Consider the following 17,049-nt stretch of genomic DNA (forward strand, 5'->3'; position numbering starts at 1 on the left):
TCTTCTTAAAGTCATAACGTTTTTTAAGCCACAAAATTAAAGAAAAAGATGAGAGTGAGAATGGGCAAAAGAACAAAATAGAATTATACTTAGTGGAGTCACACAAATATTTATTTTAGCATTTCTATATTTCAAACTCCCCCTTTTTTGTATGACTCTTGGGGCAATTGGGGATAACAAGATTTCATTTTGTTGTGTGGCCTATTTTCAATTCAAGACTTGAATGTAAAGGGCTAAATATTTTTAAGAATTATTTGTGTGTTCCTGATGTTAAAAATGCTGATCAGTTTTTTCCTAAATTATGTCAAGAACTACTGGTGTGGTAAAAAGATCATGAATTTTTGGAGGGAGCTGGGAAGTGGACAAGTAGAATGAAAAAGGCTCTGACTTGGAAAACAGAAGCCCTGATATTTGTTAGTCAATGAGCAAAGTGTTTGGCACATAATAGATGCTTAATGAAATGCTTGTTCCCCTCTCCCAAATCTGAGCCTTACCTGTATCATTAATTAGATATCTGACCTTGGTAAATGACTTCCTCTGAGTCCCCAGCTGCTATGTTTCTAAGTCTTCTTTCTTTTCTATTAAATATACTTTTTTTTTTTTTTTTTTTTTTTTTTTTTTTGGTGCCCAATCTATTCTGTATTTTTGGCTAGGAATAAATGTTCCCTTCGTAAGCTTACCTTAATTAAATGGCAGGGGCAGGGGCAGGGGCAGATAAAAAATCATGTAATCTCATCTTTAAAATGGGTATAATACTTTTTTTACCTACCTGACAGAATTGTTGAGAAAAATCAAGTGAGATAACATGTAATGGTAAAGTGTTGTTTAATTATTCTACTTAAAAGATGTCCTTGGAACAGCTAGGCAGTGCAGTGGATAGAGCATCAGCCCTGAAGTCAGAAGAACCTGAGTTCAAATCTGATCTCAGACACTTAATATTTCCTAGCTGTGTGACCCTCTGCAAGTTACTTAACCCTAATTGCCTCAGGAGGAAAAAAAAAAGATGTCCTATTTTTTTAATATTCTGTATGCACTGAAATAGATATATTTGCTGATATAAAAAATACCCTCCATACTCATTAGACTGGAAATCTCCAAAATGTTCACAGCAGAAGAGCAAATATATTATTAGATTTTTCTAAAACCTGGTTTTATCTAAACTAGATTTTCTTTCTATTAGGTGAAAGATCCTATCATTGCTTTTTGGTGTTGAATTGATTGAGGAATTCAGTTCTGAGTTTTGTTTTGTTTTGTTTTTAATTAAAGGACAATGAAGATTTAGAAACAAACTGTGAAAAAGAAGGAAACATCTTAAAAGTAAAAGATCTCTCTAATCATTTTGTTTTTTACTTTTCTGAACACAGACATGAATATTTCTGTTCTTATGAAAGCTGGGCAATGTTGGAGCTCAGGTATTAGGATGGAGGTTAGAAGGGTGGAGGTTAAAAAAAGATGAATTCTCATCTTGATTGTATGATTTAAAGTTACTAGGTTCTAAGAGATTTCCAAAGGTGACCTTTTGTCACTTGCATTCTCCTATCTGTCAGGAGTTGCCTCTGCATGTTTCTTTATTATCTATTACATTCCTGAATATTTCTGGAGAAGGGGAGGCCAGGACTTTCCACTTCATTGTATATTAACTCTTGAGTATAGATAGGGTCTGTGTTATCCTTTATCCCAATCCTAATAGCCAAGAATTTTCTTGACTTCTTAGGTGCTGATATGAAGTAGTGTGGGAGAGAGGTTCTTTTTTCACTTCAGTGTTACATTGTGGGATTCTCATGTTAAACCATTAGAAACTCAACCTGACTTTGGGGCAAGAGATAAAAGGGACTAGATTTCTGGAATTTAAAAATACCACCAAGGCACTGATTGCTGGAGGTAACCACACTTTTCGAAAATATACTATTATTACACAGGACAGAAAACGGCATGACTTTTCCTTTTTCAGGTTTCCAAAACATTTATTGATGGATTGATTGCTGGCTTGGTTTGTTTAGTGGAATGAGGCACTCTTTTGTTACAAGATTAAAGTCAAGAGAATTGGTGGAGCCATAAAGCTGGTGGTGGTTCCCATTTTGTACATGCTTCCTGATCCCTAACTACACATTTGATTGAGAAAGTGCATCAGTTACCTTGTGAAAAAGCACATGTTGCCTCTCCAAAGTCCAGAAGTGCTTGCAATTGTGATGAGGATAATTTGGAACAATAAAATACGTGCACAAAAGGAGTTTATTGCAACATAAAATTAAAAAAAAAAAAGGTGACAATTTCATCACACGATTACACTGCTGTTTTCCTTTTTTTGTTGTTTTTTTGTTTTGTTTTGTTTTGTCCTTTTTTTTGTTTTGTTTCATTTCCTTTTTTTTTTTCAGAGGGGTAAGGGAGGGAAGAGATTTGGTCCACTGAAGATTAGTCACCTTCAATGATATATATATTAGAAAAAAATATCAGCAGCAAGACTCTGGAAATAGATTCTGTTTGATGTAGCTAGTCTGTCTTTTCTGTTTTGCCCTCTTTCACGGCAGCCTCTGAAGTTTTCCGCAGGGGGGCTTTCTCCGAGTTGGCATGTCCTTGGCCAGAATCCGCTGCTCCACCATTTTTGTGTGCCGTGTGTTTTTCCAGGTAGTTCAGCATTTCACTAAGGACAGTTTGGAAAGTGCTTAGGGCTGCACATATTGCTGGAGTCCCAAAGCCATGAGTGATCAAGCTACAAATGAAAAGAAGGGAAGAAGAAGTAAGCGTTTCATTAGGATAGTGGATAATAGGTCTCCCTTTTAAATTTAACACATCCAAATTAATAAATATTTATTAGTCAATTTACTTATTTTTCTTTTAGCACTCATTAGTGACTGTGATAAATAGAAAAATTCTGAGACTGCACCCTGTTCTTGAGAAGTGTATGATCTATTTAGACAATAGGAGAGCAGCTATATTTAACACAAAAATGCAATTTTTATCTGGCTACATATTTATCTTTTTTTTTTTTATTTGAGAAGATACTAACAACAACAACAAAATAAAACCCTTTCAGACATGGAAAAAGTGAAAACTCTCCCTTAAACTTGGACAATACATTGATCTTTTCTATATGAATAATGCTTAAATATACAATACACACAGAGCAGTAAAAATATTAAAACTATTAGTGGACATTCTTTGGAGGATTTATGGAAGCATAAGACAAGAATTATACTAGTTAAGATATGGATATATTGTAATCTGCTATGATAAAAGGAATATACACATTGAGAAGAACATGGACTCAAGGAAATATATGAATGCAGATATGACTACATGTATGTATGTGCCTATGTGTGTATACATACAACACACACAGACACTCACATACATAATATACATATAAATATGTTTTATATAGAGATATTTAAACTTGTGTATATGTATATATGGGGCAATGAGGTGATGCACTGGTTAAAGTTCTGGGCCTAGAGTCCAGAAGACCGCTCTTTAAGAATTTAAATCTGGCCTCTAACACTAACTAGTCATGTGACCTTGAGCAAGTACCTTAACTATATTTGCCTCAGTTCCTTATTTTCAAAATAAGATAAAGAAGGAAATAGCAAGGTACTTTGGTATTTTTGCAAAGAAAACCCCAAATGGGGTCATGAAGAGTCAGCCACAACTGAAAAACAACTCAACAACAATATTTATCCATGTGTGTATATGTATATATGTATGTGTGTGCATGGTTGGGAGCTTATTTCTCATTTCTGTTGAATACTTTTTTAAATTTAGGAACCTGAAATATTCACATAGTATATTATATAACCAAAGGGCTAATCTGTTACTTCCTTCACTGATTCTCAATTTGGTTATTTGGACTCTAGGCCAAATGGTAAAATAGGTAAATTCTGGCTTTGATACTCATTCTTTCTTTATTCATTTGCCTCCTTTTTTTCTGGTCATTTTTCTCCTTCAACTCCTATTGCCCTTTCTTTGGCTGCTTCAGGCTTCCTTTTGGAAGGAAAGGATCTTACCAATCCTCCATTAGAATGTAAACTCTTTAAGGACAGCAGCCCTATTTCTGCCTTTCTTTGTATCACCAGTGCTTAGCACAGTACCAGACATAGACTATGTGCCTAAAACATACATGTTAAGCAGTGAGGAAGCTAGATGGTATACAGATTAGATGAATGAACTTCTTTAGTTCAACTTAAGCCCCAGATGCTTCTTAACTTTGTGACCAAGTCACAAAGGCAAGTCATAAAACTTCTGCCTGCTTCAGTTTCCTTAAATATTTAAAAAAAAAAAAGGATAATAGCACCTTCCTGCCAGGGCTCTTGACATTTCTAAAGCTCTTAGCCCACTGTCTAGTATATTATAAGTGCTTTAAAAATTCTTGGACAGCTAAGTGGTACAGTGGATAAACTGCTGGGCCTGTAATTCAGGAAGACTCCTTTTCCTGAATTTCAAATCTGGTCTCAAGCATTTATTAGTAACTAGTCACTAATGTGACCCTGGGCAAGTCACTCAACTCTGTTTGCCTCAGTTTCTTCATCTGTAAAAATGAGCTGGTAAGGAAATGACAAACTGCACTAATATTTTTGCTAAGAAAACCCCAAATGGGGTCATAAAGAGTTGTACTGGACTGATCAACAAGATAAATTCTTGTTCTCCCTTTCCCCAGATTTATTATTGACTAATTGATCTAACCTCCTTATCTACCTTATTCTCTAAATCATGATTTATCTGCTAAATTGCAATAAATCATAATGGTTTTTCAGGAGATAATCTAACCCCTTTCTAAAAGTTAGCTAGCTAATTTGTTAATACTTTCTCCTTAAATAATGTTAAAAAATCAATTTTTTAAGGAGAAGCCCGTAAGCTAAGAATTTTAAACACTTCAGTGCATAAGATATTTTTGGTCAAGATACATAAAAACGTCTCCTCTCCTAAGACCCTACACACAAACACAGAGCACATAGATAGCAATCTGTATTTTAGGCTCTCTCTGAATCAAATCTAGAACATGCTTATTCTATACATACATCTCTATATAACCTCCCAGTTTCAGAAAGTAAGGATGTCATAGATGTATTATACTTCTTCCCCTTAGAAAACAATGATAGTGAGATATTTGGGGTTACACAGAGCAGAGATTAGTGAAATACTTCAGAGCTGAATCGGACATGTTTTTTTCAAAATGTGGGAGAACTGGCCCCAACCACATTTACAGTTTGGGATAGTGAGTCTAGAATTCCTAATATAGTAAGTGGTGAACCTAGACACCAAATAGATTAGTCAGATTTCATGAGCTTCAGAGGAACAAACTTCATGATGTGTTGTCTGTTTCACCCTTCAGACTTAGATCTAGTTCTCCACATTAAATGCAGCCCAGAATCAAAATGTTACTCTCTGGAAATGTTTATTTTCCTTTTTCCTCCACCTCTCCATTTCTTCTTCTAGTTGTGGAACAGTAAGCAATCAGTACTGCCACTATTGGGAAGTACAAGTCAGTCATTTGCTTTATGGCTCCTTTCACCATCTCTATGACTTCTCAGAACAACTTCTCAACAACTCAACAACTTCTCAGGGAGGGTAGTTATCCCTGACTACCACTTTTGTATATGTGTTGCCTTGCTCTATTACAAGCATTTTTAGCCCTTGTATGTTGACAGTTTAATGAAGAAATAGAACCCTTCTCCGAATAATGTTTTCTAAATAAAGAGAGTGGATAAGATGTTATTATTTTCTCATTTAAATTCACAGACCTTTCTGAAATCTATCCATAGATTCCTTTCAAGCCTATTGTCTCCTAGATTATTAGAACATAAGCTCCTTGAGGACAAGGACTGTTTTGATTTTCTGCTTTTAACTCTAGTGCTTAGCACAGAACCTGGGAAATGATGTTTAATTAATATTTTTCATTCATTTATTCATTCATTCAAGAAAGGACGCTGGATGATGGTGGCATATAGCTCTTTAAGATTGGCAATGTCCTTTTACATATGTTGTCTCACTTGATTCTTGCAACAGCCTTCTGAGGTAGGTGCTATTAATATCCCTGTTTTACAAATGAGGCAGAGGGATTTTAAAATGACTTGGCTAGGGCTATGCAACTCATTAAGTGTCTGAAGCAGGCTTTGAAATCGTGTTCCTATTTCCAAATTCAGCACTCTAGTCAGTGAATCATCAATCTGTCTTTTTTTTTTTTTTTCTATTATGGTGAATTTTCTTTCCTTCTAGGTGGTACAGTACATCTAGCAGTCAGGGAACCCTGAGTTCAAATCCAATCTCAGATTCTTACTACCTTTGTCTGCCTCTATTTCTTTATCTGTAAAAATGAGGATAATAATAGCACCTACCTTCCAGGGTTTTTGTGAACGTCAAAGAAGATAAAAATTCTAAAGCACTTAGTCAGTACTTGGGACATAGTAAGTGCCATATAAATGCTGTCATTATCACCATCATCATCATGATTATGTGATCCCTTTAGTATCTTATAGTTGGAACACTAAAATATTACTCTTCTTATTAATGCATCGTGTTTATATTTTCATTTTAAGGAATTTTTAAGGAATCTTTTACTCAGCACTGTCATCTCCTTCCCTTCCCCCGGTTTTTATACCTCCTGTTCCCAGAACCACCTTGCAATTCTACCACACAGTAATTTCAGTCTGGCCCCACTGATTTCACCTGGTTCTGAGGACAGCTTCTAAGAATTCGCATAATATTTGGGAGGGCATAAAATTGTTATATAATTGGTGTGAAAACTTCTGTCAAGGCACTCCTTTTATCAATACAGAATTGAAACTGCTTTTCAATTTATATAGTATTAGAGATTTGCCAGGAGGCAGTATCAAGTCACACACATTCAATTCTGGGCAACCAGTATTGGTCAGAGATGGCACTTGAATTGGGGTATTCCTAATGTCATGCCTACTCTGTGACTACTACATTGTGCTGCCTTACTTATTTCCCCCTTGTATTCATTGTTAAGTCTGGCATCATATTGGACTTATCAATGAATATTAATGATATTCTGGCATTCAGAATCTAAGATAACTAACAAGGAATAGGGCTTGTAATCACAGTTTACATGATCTTGGCCCATTTTTCCATTTTGTTTTAATATTGTGGGTCTAATCTTGAAGTACAACTTTGATTTTCAGATAGGTAAATCTTGCTATGTGGAAGTTACAATTACTGAGAGTTATAGTTGTCAAATTAATGATACGTGCAACTCTGTATTTGTTACTAATGCAACGGCTTGGAAGCTGGCTTCTATTTTCTATATTCCTGCTGACTAAAAGGGTACAATCCATTTCACACACTTGGGTCTCAATTTCCTCATCTGTACAATGAAACTCCTTTCTAATTTGTTCCTTTTGAATAAGATGAAGTCTTTTTGTGTCATATTCCATTCATGAATTTCATACTACCAAATTTAGAGGCTTCTTGCATTAAGATTTAAGATTGACACTCTTTATTAACTATCCCCTTTATTAGAAACATTATGCCATATTAGATAGAGAGCTGTCCTCAGGATCAAGAAAACCTGGGATTAACTTCCACTTCTGACATAATGGTTGTATGAACCTGGGTAGGTCACTACTTTCTGGTGCTCTAGGTAGTCCCTCTCCAAGATTTTAGATTGCACATCAGTTGCTGATTTCTATTGGTAAGGGAAATTGCCACAATATATCATACAGCAGTGATGTTACTGAAGTCAGCATGATATATAAATAATTAAATAATCAAATGAATGAATAAATAAATAAATAATCAAATAAATGAATGAATGAGCAAACAAATAAATAAAAGGAGATAACATTCCTACTGAAGGATCAGCCAGCCTCTACTTAGACACTTCCAATGACTGGAAATTTCACTGACAAAAGCAATTCATTCCATTATTACACAACTGAAATTATTAAGAGGTTCTTATATTAAACTGAAACCTACTTCTCTAACTTCCATGTAGTTCAAGCTTTTTTCTCTGGAGTCATGGGAGAGAAATCTCATTACTCTTGATAGCTTTCCAGATATTTGAAGATGGTAATCTTGTGTCTTTGCTCTGATATTTCCTATCCATCTGGGCAAATCAGTAGATCTCTCTGCCCCTCAGTTTCCTTTCCTATATAGTGAGGATAACAATTGTTCTATGTATCTAACAGGGCTATTTGGAAGGAGAGTTTTTAATGGGCCTGTAATACTTTAGAAATATGGTGTGTGTTATGATTATAAGTGATTCTTATATATTCCCACTAAATCTTCTCTTTTCCAAGCTAAAGATAACCAGTTATTTTTAGTTTCTATTCATACAATATGGCTTTGAATCTCCCTATTTTTGGTCTCCATTCTCTTAACACATTTCAGTTTGTTAATGTCCTTGCTAAAATGTGGCACCCAGAATTGATAGTATTCTAAGAGAATTCTGAAAAGTCTAAGAAGAAAAATGGGATTATTTTTCCATTTGGGGGGACATTTTTCTATTAATAAAGAATACATCATAAGGATACATCATAAAGTGAACAGAGTCAAGAGAACAACTTATACCATACAAACACTTTTAAAGACCTCTGACCAATACAATAACAGCCCACTAAAAAAGTTATTAACCTCCTGGAAGAGAGGTAATGGATTCAAGATGCAAAATCAGATATACATTGTTAGACAGGCATAATAAAGAGGTTTCCTTTATTTGAATATTATGTACATTTTTCCAGAGTTTTGTTTTTCTTTTTTTCCATCTTATTGGGAATAATGGTGAGAGAAATAAAAAATAATTTCTAATTTTAAAAAGTTCAGAAGAAAACAAAACTGAAATCAGAAGTTTGCCTTAGTTTCTTTTGATTGATTTAGTACACTGTTATGCCTATATTGATATTATAGCCATTTAAAGAAAGAGCCATGTGGCTCTTTCACATGAATTGATGCCTAGTTATGACTTCCCACTCTTATATTTCTTCTGTTGAGAGTTTTTTTTTTAAAACCCAAGCAAATAACTTTATAGTCACCTGCTTTAGATTTCATTTTGTTAGTTCTATTCCATAATTTCAGTCCAAATAATTTAGGATCATCATTCTGTCATCCAATGTCTCCTTCCCAATTTTCTCTCTTCTACAGATTAGTTAAACCTGTTTAAGTTCCTGATTTTTTTAAAAGGTGAAAACTTAGCCCCCAAAACAGAATCCTAACCAGGGAAAATAACATAGTATATAGAAGAAAACAAACAAACAAACGATAGATTCAGTGCCAAAGATCGGTTTGAATCCAAGCTCTGTCTAGCTGTCTGCATGTGACACTGGGCAAGTTACTGTTAGATTCTTTGGAAGGTCCTAGTTTCCTTATGTGAACAATCAAGGGATAGATTGAGATAGCCTCTGAGATCCCTTTCAATGTTAAAATATTAAAATCCCTATTTTAATAAAGACTTCTTTGCAGGTTGATATTAATCCATCAATATTTTGGGTCATTCTAACAGTAGTAAATCTCTCTCTTGAGTGTGTATTTATATAGCATATACACACAGATATTAATATAAATGTATGTGTATACAAATGTGTCTGAATCTATGTATATGTATTTGTATATATCTGTATTGGTGTTGAGTTGTTTCAGTCATATCCAACTTTTTGTGACCTTACTGAGATTTTCTTGGCAAAGATATTAGAATCTTTTGCCATTTCCTTCTCCAGCTTATTTTTACAGAAGAGGAACAGGGTTGTGATATGCCCAGGATCACACAGCTAATAAATGTCTAAGATCAGATTTTAGGTCAGATTTTCCTTTCCCCAGGCCTAATAAGCCACCAAACTGCACAGACACACTACATGAACATACATATACACACATATGTGCACATACTTGTATATTTATATGTAAACATATGTGCACAAATATGTGTGCAAATACATGTGTGTGTGTGTGTGTGTGTGTGTATAAACACACACATATATATGTATACACAAACACAAAAATACTATAAACCTTGGTAAAACTCAAGACATATGACGTTTGCAACATTTCTCTGTTCTGCTAATCTAGTATTATTTTTTTTTAAAGAAATTTAAAGTGGCTTGTCATGATGTTTTTAATTAACCCATGTGTCCATTTTTTTCCTTTCAGTCCTCAAAGGTTTTAATAATAAGGAATGTATATAAAACTTATAAATCTCATATTAATCAATACATTTACCTATCTTCAGTCTTCTAGCACTTTTCTTGTTCCTTTCTTAAAGAATATCAACAGTAATAAATAATATCTGTATGTTTTTTAATACACTAGAATGTAATCCATCAAAGTCAGGGGAGGACTTCTTAGTTCCTAAATCTTCTCTTCCTTTTTTCCTCACTCACTTTCAATTTTTAATTCCCTCTTAAATCATATTTATTCTACCCTTTTCAGTCTGATAGTCATTAGCTTTGGCAAAGGGACTATCTTTTGCATGTCTTTGTATTCTTAGCCTTTAACACATTACCTGGCACATAGTGGATGCTAAATAAATGCTTTTTGACTGATTGCCAGAGAAGACAGAAGCAAGATATGAGTTGAACCATATCGACTCTAAAGGCCCTATACAAAAAATCCTATGAAATATAAATGGACTTGCAGAGATTTTTTTTAGACATCATGTATATGGAACATGGACAAAAAGATTATATGGATTTTCAAACATATCTGTATAAAATACTTTATCTTGGACTTATTAAATAACTAAGTTGTAATACATAGTTATGTACAAAGAAGTAAGTCTGGTCTTGAAGTGATAAAGATTTTTATTCATAATCTAACTCAACACACACTGGACATGTCACCATGGGCAAATCTCTTCACTTTCTAATATCTTAAGAATTTAATTAAAGAATTGCATTTCTAAGAATTTAAGTTGAAGAGGTGCTGATCTTTACTAATAGGAGGGCTTCCTTGCCAGGAGTTCCCTACATTAAAAAAAATTAAGTCTAGACCAAAAAACAGTTGACCATGGAATATCCTGTACAGATTCACACATGTAGTAATATCTTTGAATCTGAAGGGACAGGGACTGGGCCAGTGATTTTACTGATACAGGAAATTCTCATGATAACATTCCCTCTATTAATTTTGGAAAGTTCCCTGATACATTGAGAAATTATGGAATTTGCTCAATGTCACATAGGAAATATGGTCCAGGGCAGAAATTGAAATCAGGTCATTCTAGTTCTGAGGTCAACTCTTTATCCTTGATGGTACACAGCAGTTATATTTGAAATATGTTATATGAATTCAGCCAGTTTTTTCTTCTTAGTTACTTATGTTGTATACTCTGATGTCTTATTGGGGAACTAAAAGTGATTCTAATTTCTACAAGATTGTGGAGGAGAGTGCTAGCTCTGGCATAAATTAATCTTCAAGTCCAGATCCAGGTTTAATGATGTTTTTTGTTTCTGTTTATTAGTTTTTGCCTTGATAATTTGGGAAATCATCACATTTCTAAAGCATTTGGAAATCATCATCATTGGAAAGTTGTCCAGGGGGAAATGAATTATTTGGTTATATTATGGAATGATGAAATGTAACTGTGGAGAGAGTCAGTCCGATGTAATGGATAGAGCACCATGCCTGAAATCAGTATCACAGATATTAGGCTAGAAAGGTTCCTAAAAATCATCAGCTCTCATCATTTTTACAAGGGAAGAAACTACAAATGAGCATATTAGACACATAAGATCTTTTGTAGCATTTCTGTATAAAATTAAATAATACTAAATGTACTGAAATAAGGGAAGAGAATTATAGAAATTATTATTAAACATCCTCTTAGGAAAGAGGATAACTTATATGGGCATCTCCTAACTTCCACAGTAAAGCCAGCTCTCAGATAGTATCAAGTATTGAGGTGAACATTAGCACAGATAATCACATTTCTGTCTGATATTGACTACCTCAAGGACTTTGAACAAATTATTTAAACATTCATATTTGTGTAGCTCAGTTTTCTCATCTATAAAAATGAGGGGGGTTACACAAGATGCTCTTAATTCCCTTCCATATCCTTCTCTGCCTCCATTTTTTAACATCAACATTTTCCTGGTAATGAAACAATGCTTTATGATTTCTACAAATATGTATCTTCCCTTTTCAAATCTCCATTAATTCATACCCCGGATGTATATATAGATTATTTTCTTAAAAACATGTCCACTTTTTGTAACTTCCTATGACATTCTCCCGCACAATTCTTCATGTCAATACGTTGTAGCCTATCCATGTCAAACCTGTACCTCTCTGTTGCCTTTCAGGATAACTTCAACTTTAATTTTTAGAGACTGTGATATTCTATGACTTGGCAATGTTTCATTGCTGGGAAAATGCTGATTTTAAAAATAAGAATCTATGTTTCAGAGAAAAGCTTAGCTTCATTAAAAAGCTTTGCAATCACACAATCAAGCTCTCTCTCTTCCTAATCATGTCTAGACTCAGCTCATTGCCCATACGTGATATTTGCCCAAGATATATAATATATAATTCATATTCATTCTCTCTCTCTCTCTCTCTCTCTCTCTCTCTCTCTCTCTCTGTCTCTCTCTGTCTCTCTCTATCTCTGTCTCTGTCTGTCTCTGCCTCTCTCTGTTTCTCTCTGTGTCTCTGTCTGTTCCTATATCTTTCTCTATTTCTTTCTCTCTATCTCTATATTTGTCTATCTGTCTTTCTTCCCAGATGGTTGTTTCTTCATGTAAGTGAACTGTTTCACACACTTGAAGCAAATTTTTACCAAATGTAAAATTGCCCTTGGGTGGGAAAAGAGAAGCAAGAAGGAAGGGAGGAAAAAAGAGAGGAAGGAAGCTGGCAGGAAGTACAAGGAAATATAAGTACCAAGAAAAGAGAAAAATTATAGGAGGAAGAACTCCTGGAGGCATGTGGACAAACACCCAAGTTCAATCCAAGGGAAGGCAGACCCACTGAGTAGCCAGATGGGCACAGTGGGGTAAAGATCTCCTCTCTTAGAGCTCCCAGCCACTGGGAAGAAAATCTTTGCCCTAGCCTGATCTTCTTTCACTTGTAGAGAGTTTTTATAGGGTTGTTTTTGGAAGGAGGGGGAATTGCAGAGCACCTAGTTGAAGAAGAGAAGCAGAGAGGGGAGAAGAAAAAGAGAATACAGTACTGTACCATAAACATAGGTTTTTTGGGGGGTGAGATGTGTTTAAGGTTAGTCAAATCTTGCTTGTAATATGAAAAAGCATTGCCTTTCTGTTCTCTCTGTGTACTTCTGAATTCTAGCTCATTAATTTCATTTTCTTATGATTAATGTCACACCAAAGAGCAGGAAAGCTCTGACAAATTATGGAAAGCAATAAAATCATCTGCTGAGAAATTCCAGATGAACTATAATTTATGACATCTGATAATTTTACAGAAAATTTGATTTAGATTTTAACAGGTTTTTTTTTTCTTTAGTCATTACTTCTATAACTATTATGGTACTTATCCATTTAATTTGTATTCCCTGTGCTTCATTGGCCTATTCAGAGATAGCTACAACCTATTGTAGAATCAAGAATATTTCTTCTAATTTCTGTGTTATTTTAGAAGAGTGATAGTGTACTTTTTCCTACGTTGCTGGTGAAAAGAATGTCAGAGGGAGGTGACTAAATCAGAAGCTTCTGTCTAAATTATTAAGCAACCCTGTATTCTTGCTTTTTTTTTAAACCCTTACAGCATTTCTTTTTTTGTGTGTGAAATGAATTTTTAACCTCTTTCAGACCACTTATATTAATTAAAGAAATAGTCATAACACTTTTGATTTTTTTAAGGGAAAGTATCATAATGGTACAAAGCATATATAACATATATTGTTTCAGAAAGGCTTTCATCAGCTACTGTTATGTGGAAGTAAATAGATACCCAGATTTAAGTTATTAAGAGAATCTGTGACTGTTTCCTATAGTGAAAAGGCTTTGTAATCAGTATATACATTCACTTTGTAAATTTTCTTCATGTATAAAGTACTTTGAAACTGTACAAATGCTACATTGAGTAATAATAACCAATTTCAGTGATGAGTGTACTATTCATTAGATAACAGTACTTTTGACATTTATTTTGATTAAAGGAAAACAAGTCTATTTTAAAGATATTTGAAAAACAGCTTTTAAAAAAAGTAATCCCTTGTATGAAAACTTGTGGAGTTTCTATTTTTTGAGAGGCTGGATACAGCTGTCTCTTTTTAAGTAGGTCTATATGTGGATGTACATTAGTGAGACCAGTGAAACAACTAACTTTGGTTTCTTTGGTGGGTGATTCTCATCTTTCAGAACTAATCAATTGATTGTTCTTATGCAACATGATGAATATGGAAATATGTTTAGAAGAATTGCACATGCCTAACATATCAAATTGCTTGCTCTCTAGGGGAAGGGGGAAGGGGAGGGAGGGAGAAAAATTTGGAACACAAGATTTTGCAAAGGTGAATGTTGAAAATTTTCTTTGCATGTATTTGGGAAAATAAAAAGCTATTTATAAAAGAACTAATGAACTGAGTGTCGAACCTTGTCACCTGTTTAGATGGAGTGACCAAATGAAGAGAATAGTACTTATAAATTTGATAGAGGCATAAATCATTTACTTCCATCTCCTTATTTTACAAAAAAGCAAACTGAGATCCAGAGGGGGGGCGGAGAATTTTGTTTATATAGGTAGCAAGTTTATACAGGAGGCACAGCTGAGATTTGAACCTAAGTCCTTTCTATTCAAAATTCAACATGCCTTCAGCTAATTACATCATGTTGCCTCCTTGAATTGGTGTTGGAGTCAGAACTGTTTTAATACTTAGTACTTTATGGATACAGTACTTTGAAAATTGTCAAGGTATTATACATGTGTATGCTACATTGAGTTTATACCTAATTTGAATTATTCATGTATTAGATAAGGGTACTTTTGACTTCTACTTGGCATTCAAGAAAAACAAGCCTATTCTTAAAAATACTTTTAACCATATTGTTTACACGGATGCAACTGCTATACCTCACATTCTCAGTGGAATTAGAAAGAATGGAAAGAAGAAGATTATATCTTCAGGAGAAGGAAATTAATAATGACATACCAGTGTGCCATAGAATGTAAAGAGGCTGTGCCCTGATGAACCAATCAATCTTGGAGAGAACATTACTATTCTATTGAAAAGAAGATGAATGTGTTGAGCTTTGAAGTAATGGGATTCTTATCCATAAAATAAAGAGATTGGACTAATTGACCTTTGAGATCCCTTCCAGATCTAAATCTATAATCTTGTGAAAGTTGATGAGGCACTACTTTTATCTTAAAGCAATGGCACAATTTTGGAATAGTGAGTTAAAATAATCTATGTGGAACAAGAGGTCTTACCCTTTTTTTTTTTTTTGGATTTCATGAAGTCTAAGGTTTCATTCTCAGATTGTTGTCTACATTAGCAATTGAAAGAAATAACAAATTTCAATTAGATGTTATTGAAAATCAAGATTTATTTTTTTTCTACCCAAGTTTATGGACCCTCTGAAATCTGACCATAGACACTTTATGGTTTGAGGGATCTACGGTTAAAAATTCTTGACATGGCAAAAATTCCCATCAACAAGAGAAAGGACAAATGCTAATCCTTGCCTCCAGGGAATGCTGGTATATCTGATCTCTAAGTATATCCATGAATGTAGATTCTTTTCCCTTTTCCCCCCCATACTTTCTTGCAAATAAGAGTTCTATAATTCTGTTCTTTAAATTCAGATACTAGGTAACGAGTAAAACATCTATGTTTTTGTAGCATACCTTAAATTTATTCCATCACATTGTCCAACTTTCATTTAAAAACAATTTATAATTTTAGACACTGTAGTTTTTAATTTAGGGTTTTTGGGAATACTTACTTTTTTAATCAACCAAAAACTTAAAGAATCTGTGACCCAGAACTGATGTGTTTAAATATAAGCCTAAACCTCCTAGTCAGTACATAATTTATCTGATATAATGAAAGGATCTTCCCTTTGGCAGAAGATGCCAAAATTATCATTCCTTTTCCCTAGTTTATACTTTTTTTTTCTTTTTTTTTTTTTTTTTTGCCTTTAATGAGCTTTGTTAAAGGATCACGGCATGCTGCTATAAAGCTATTTCAAGCACATTGCTGATTTGTCTTGTTGGGATAAGTTTTATAACCCACCTAAGTATTCTCTATTAGCTCTTTAAATTAAATTATGAAAACTATTGAATTAACTTTCTGCAGCATGTCAGCCAGCAAACTCCTGTGGTTGCTCAGCACATCTGCATTTCTTTCATATTGATCTGGCAGAGGTACATTGTTCCTTTGCCATATCCATTAGAAAGGAAATGAAAGTTCTTATGTCATGCTATATTTGGCTATATTTGTTGAATCTGGTTGGATTTTTTAGACCATCTTTTGGAGGTCATGGTGTTAATGGACTGAGAAAAGAACTTATAAAATGAAGAAACAATAAGAGCATGTGGTTCACTTTTTTTTTAACATTTGTGGCAATTTATCTTGCAAAGTATCTAGTTGCTGTTGGTAAATGCTTTAAAATAATCTCTATCTATCTTTCAATTAGATGAACATGCACCAATAAAATCCTGTTATAGTATTATAGCTATTTTTGCATTAATCTAATGAATTTTTGTCACAAGCCATCTTTCACTTATAAGTACTGTGTAATCATGCAGTGCCATTAGAGTCATCCTCTATTTCGCTAATGGATTAGTTGGTTATATGTCCAGTTATAACTGGAGGCTCAAGTCATACAGCTTTAAATGACTGTCAGCAAAATGGTTACTACAAAATTCAAGGGAAAGAAAAAGCAAACAATGCACTAGTGCAAAAAAAGGAAGCTATGATAGGTGCTCTGGGAATGCAGACAGCAGCTCCTATCAGTTCAAACTGTTTTAGAACCAATATCATGGGGATTTGTTTAGGTCCCTCATCACTGAGAAGATGTACAGTACTTAGGAATAAATCAGCAAGACATGTTCTCTATCCTGTGGAAAAGTGTTAAGAATCTACCTTCCTTCCTTGCTACTTCCCCAGCCTTATCACAGTCTGTGCTGGTAGATTGGATAGGT

The 17,049-nt window shown here is 34.1% G+C and overlaps 1 protein-coding gene across 1 annotated transcript in view; it reads right to left on the reverse strand.

The window, feature by feature from the left end:
• Positions 1–981: 981 nt before the first annotated feature.
• Positions 982–17,049, reverse strand: part of TFAP2D (transcription factor AP-2 delta) — a 77,682-nt gene continuing 61,614 nt past the window's right edge. The window contains exon 7 of the mRNA XM_031964733.1: positions 982–2,710. Within this exon, the coding sequence (XP_031820593.1) occupies positions 2,491–2,710 (220 nt within the window). The 3' untranslated portion in view covers positions 982–2,490. The remainder of the gene's footprint in view (positions 2,711–17,049) is intronic.

This window comes from Sarcophilus harrisii, chromosome 4 (genome assembly GCF_902635505.1).
Source record: "Sarcophilus harrisii chromosome 4, mSarHar1.11, whole genome shotgun sequence".
Taxonomy (NCBI): domain Eukaryota; kingdom Metazoa; phylum Chordata; class Mammalia; order Dasyuromorphia; family Dasyuridae; genus Sarcophilus; species Sarcophilus harrisii.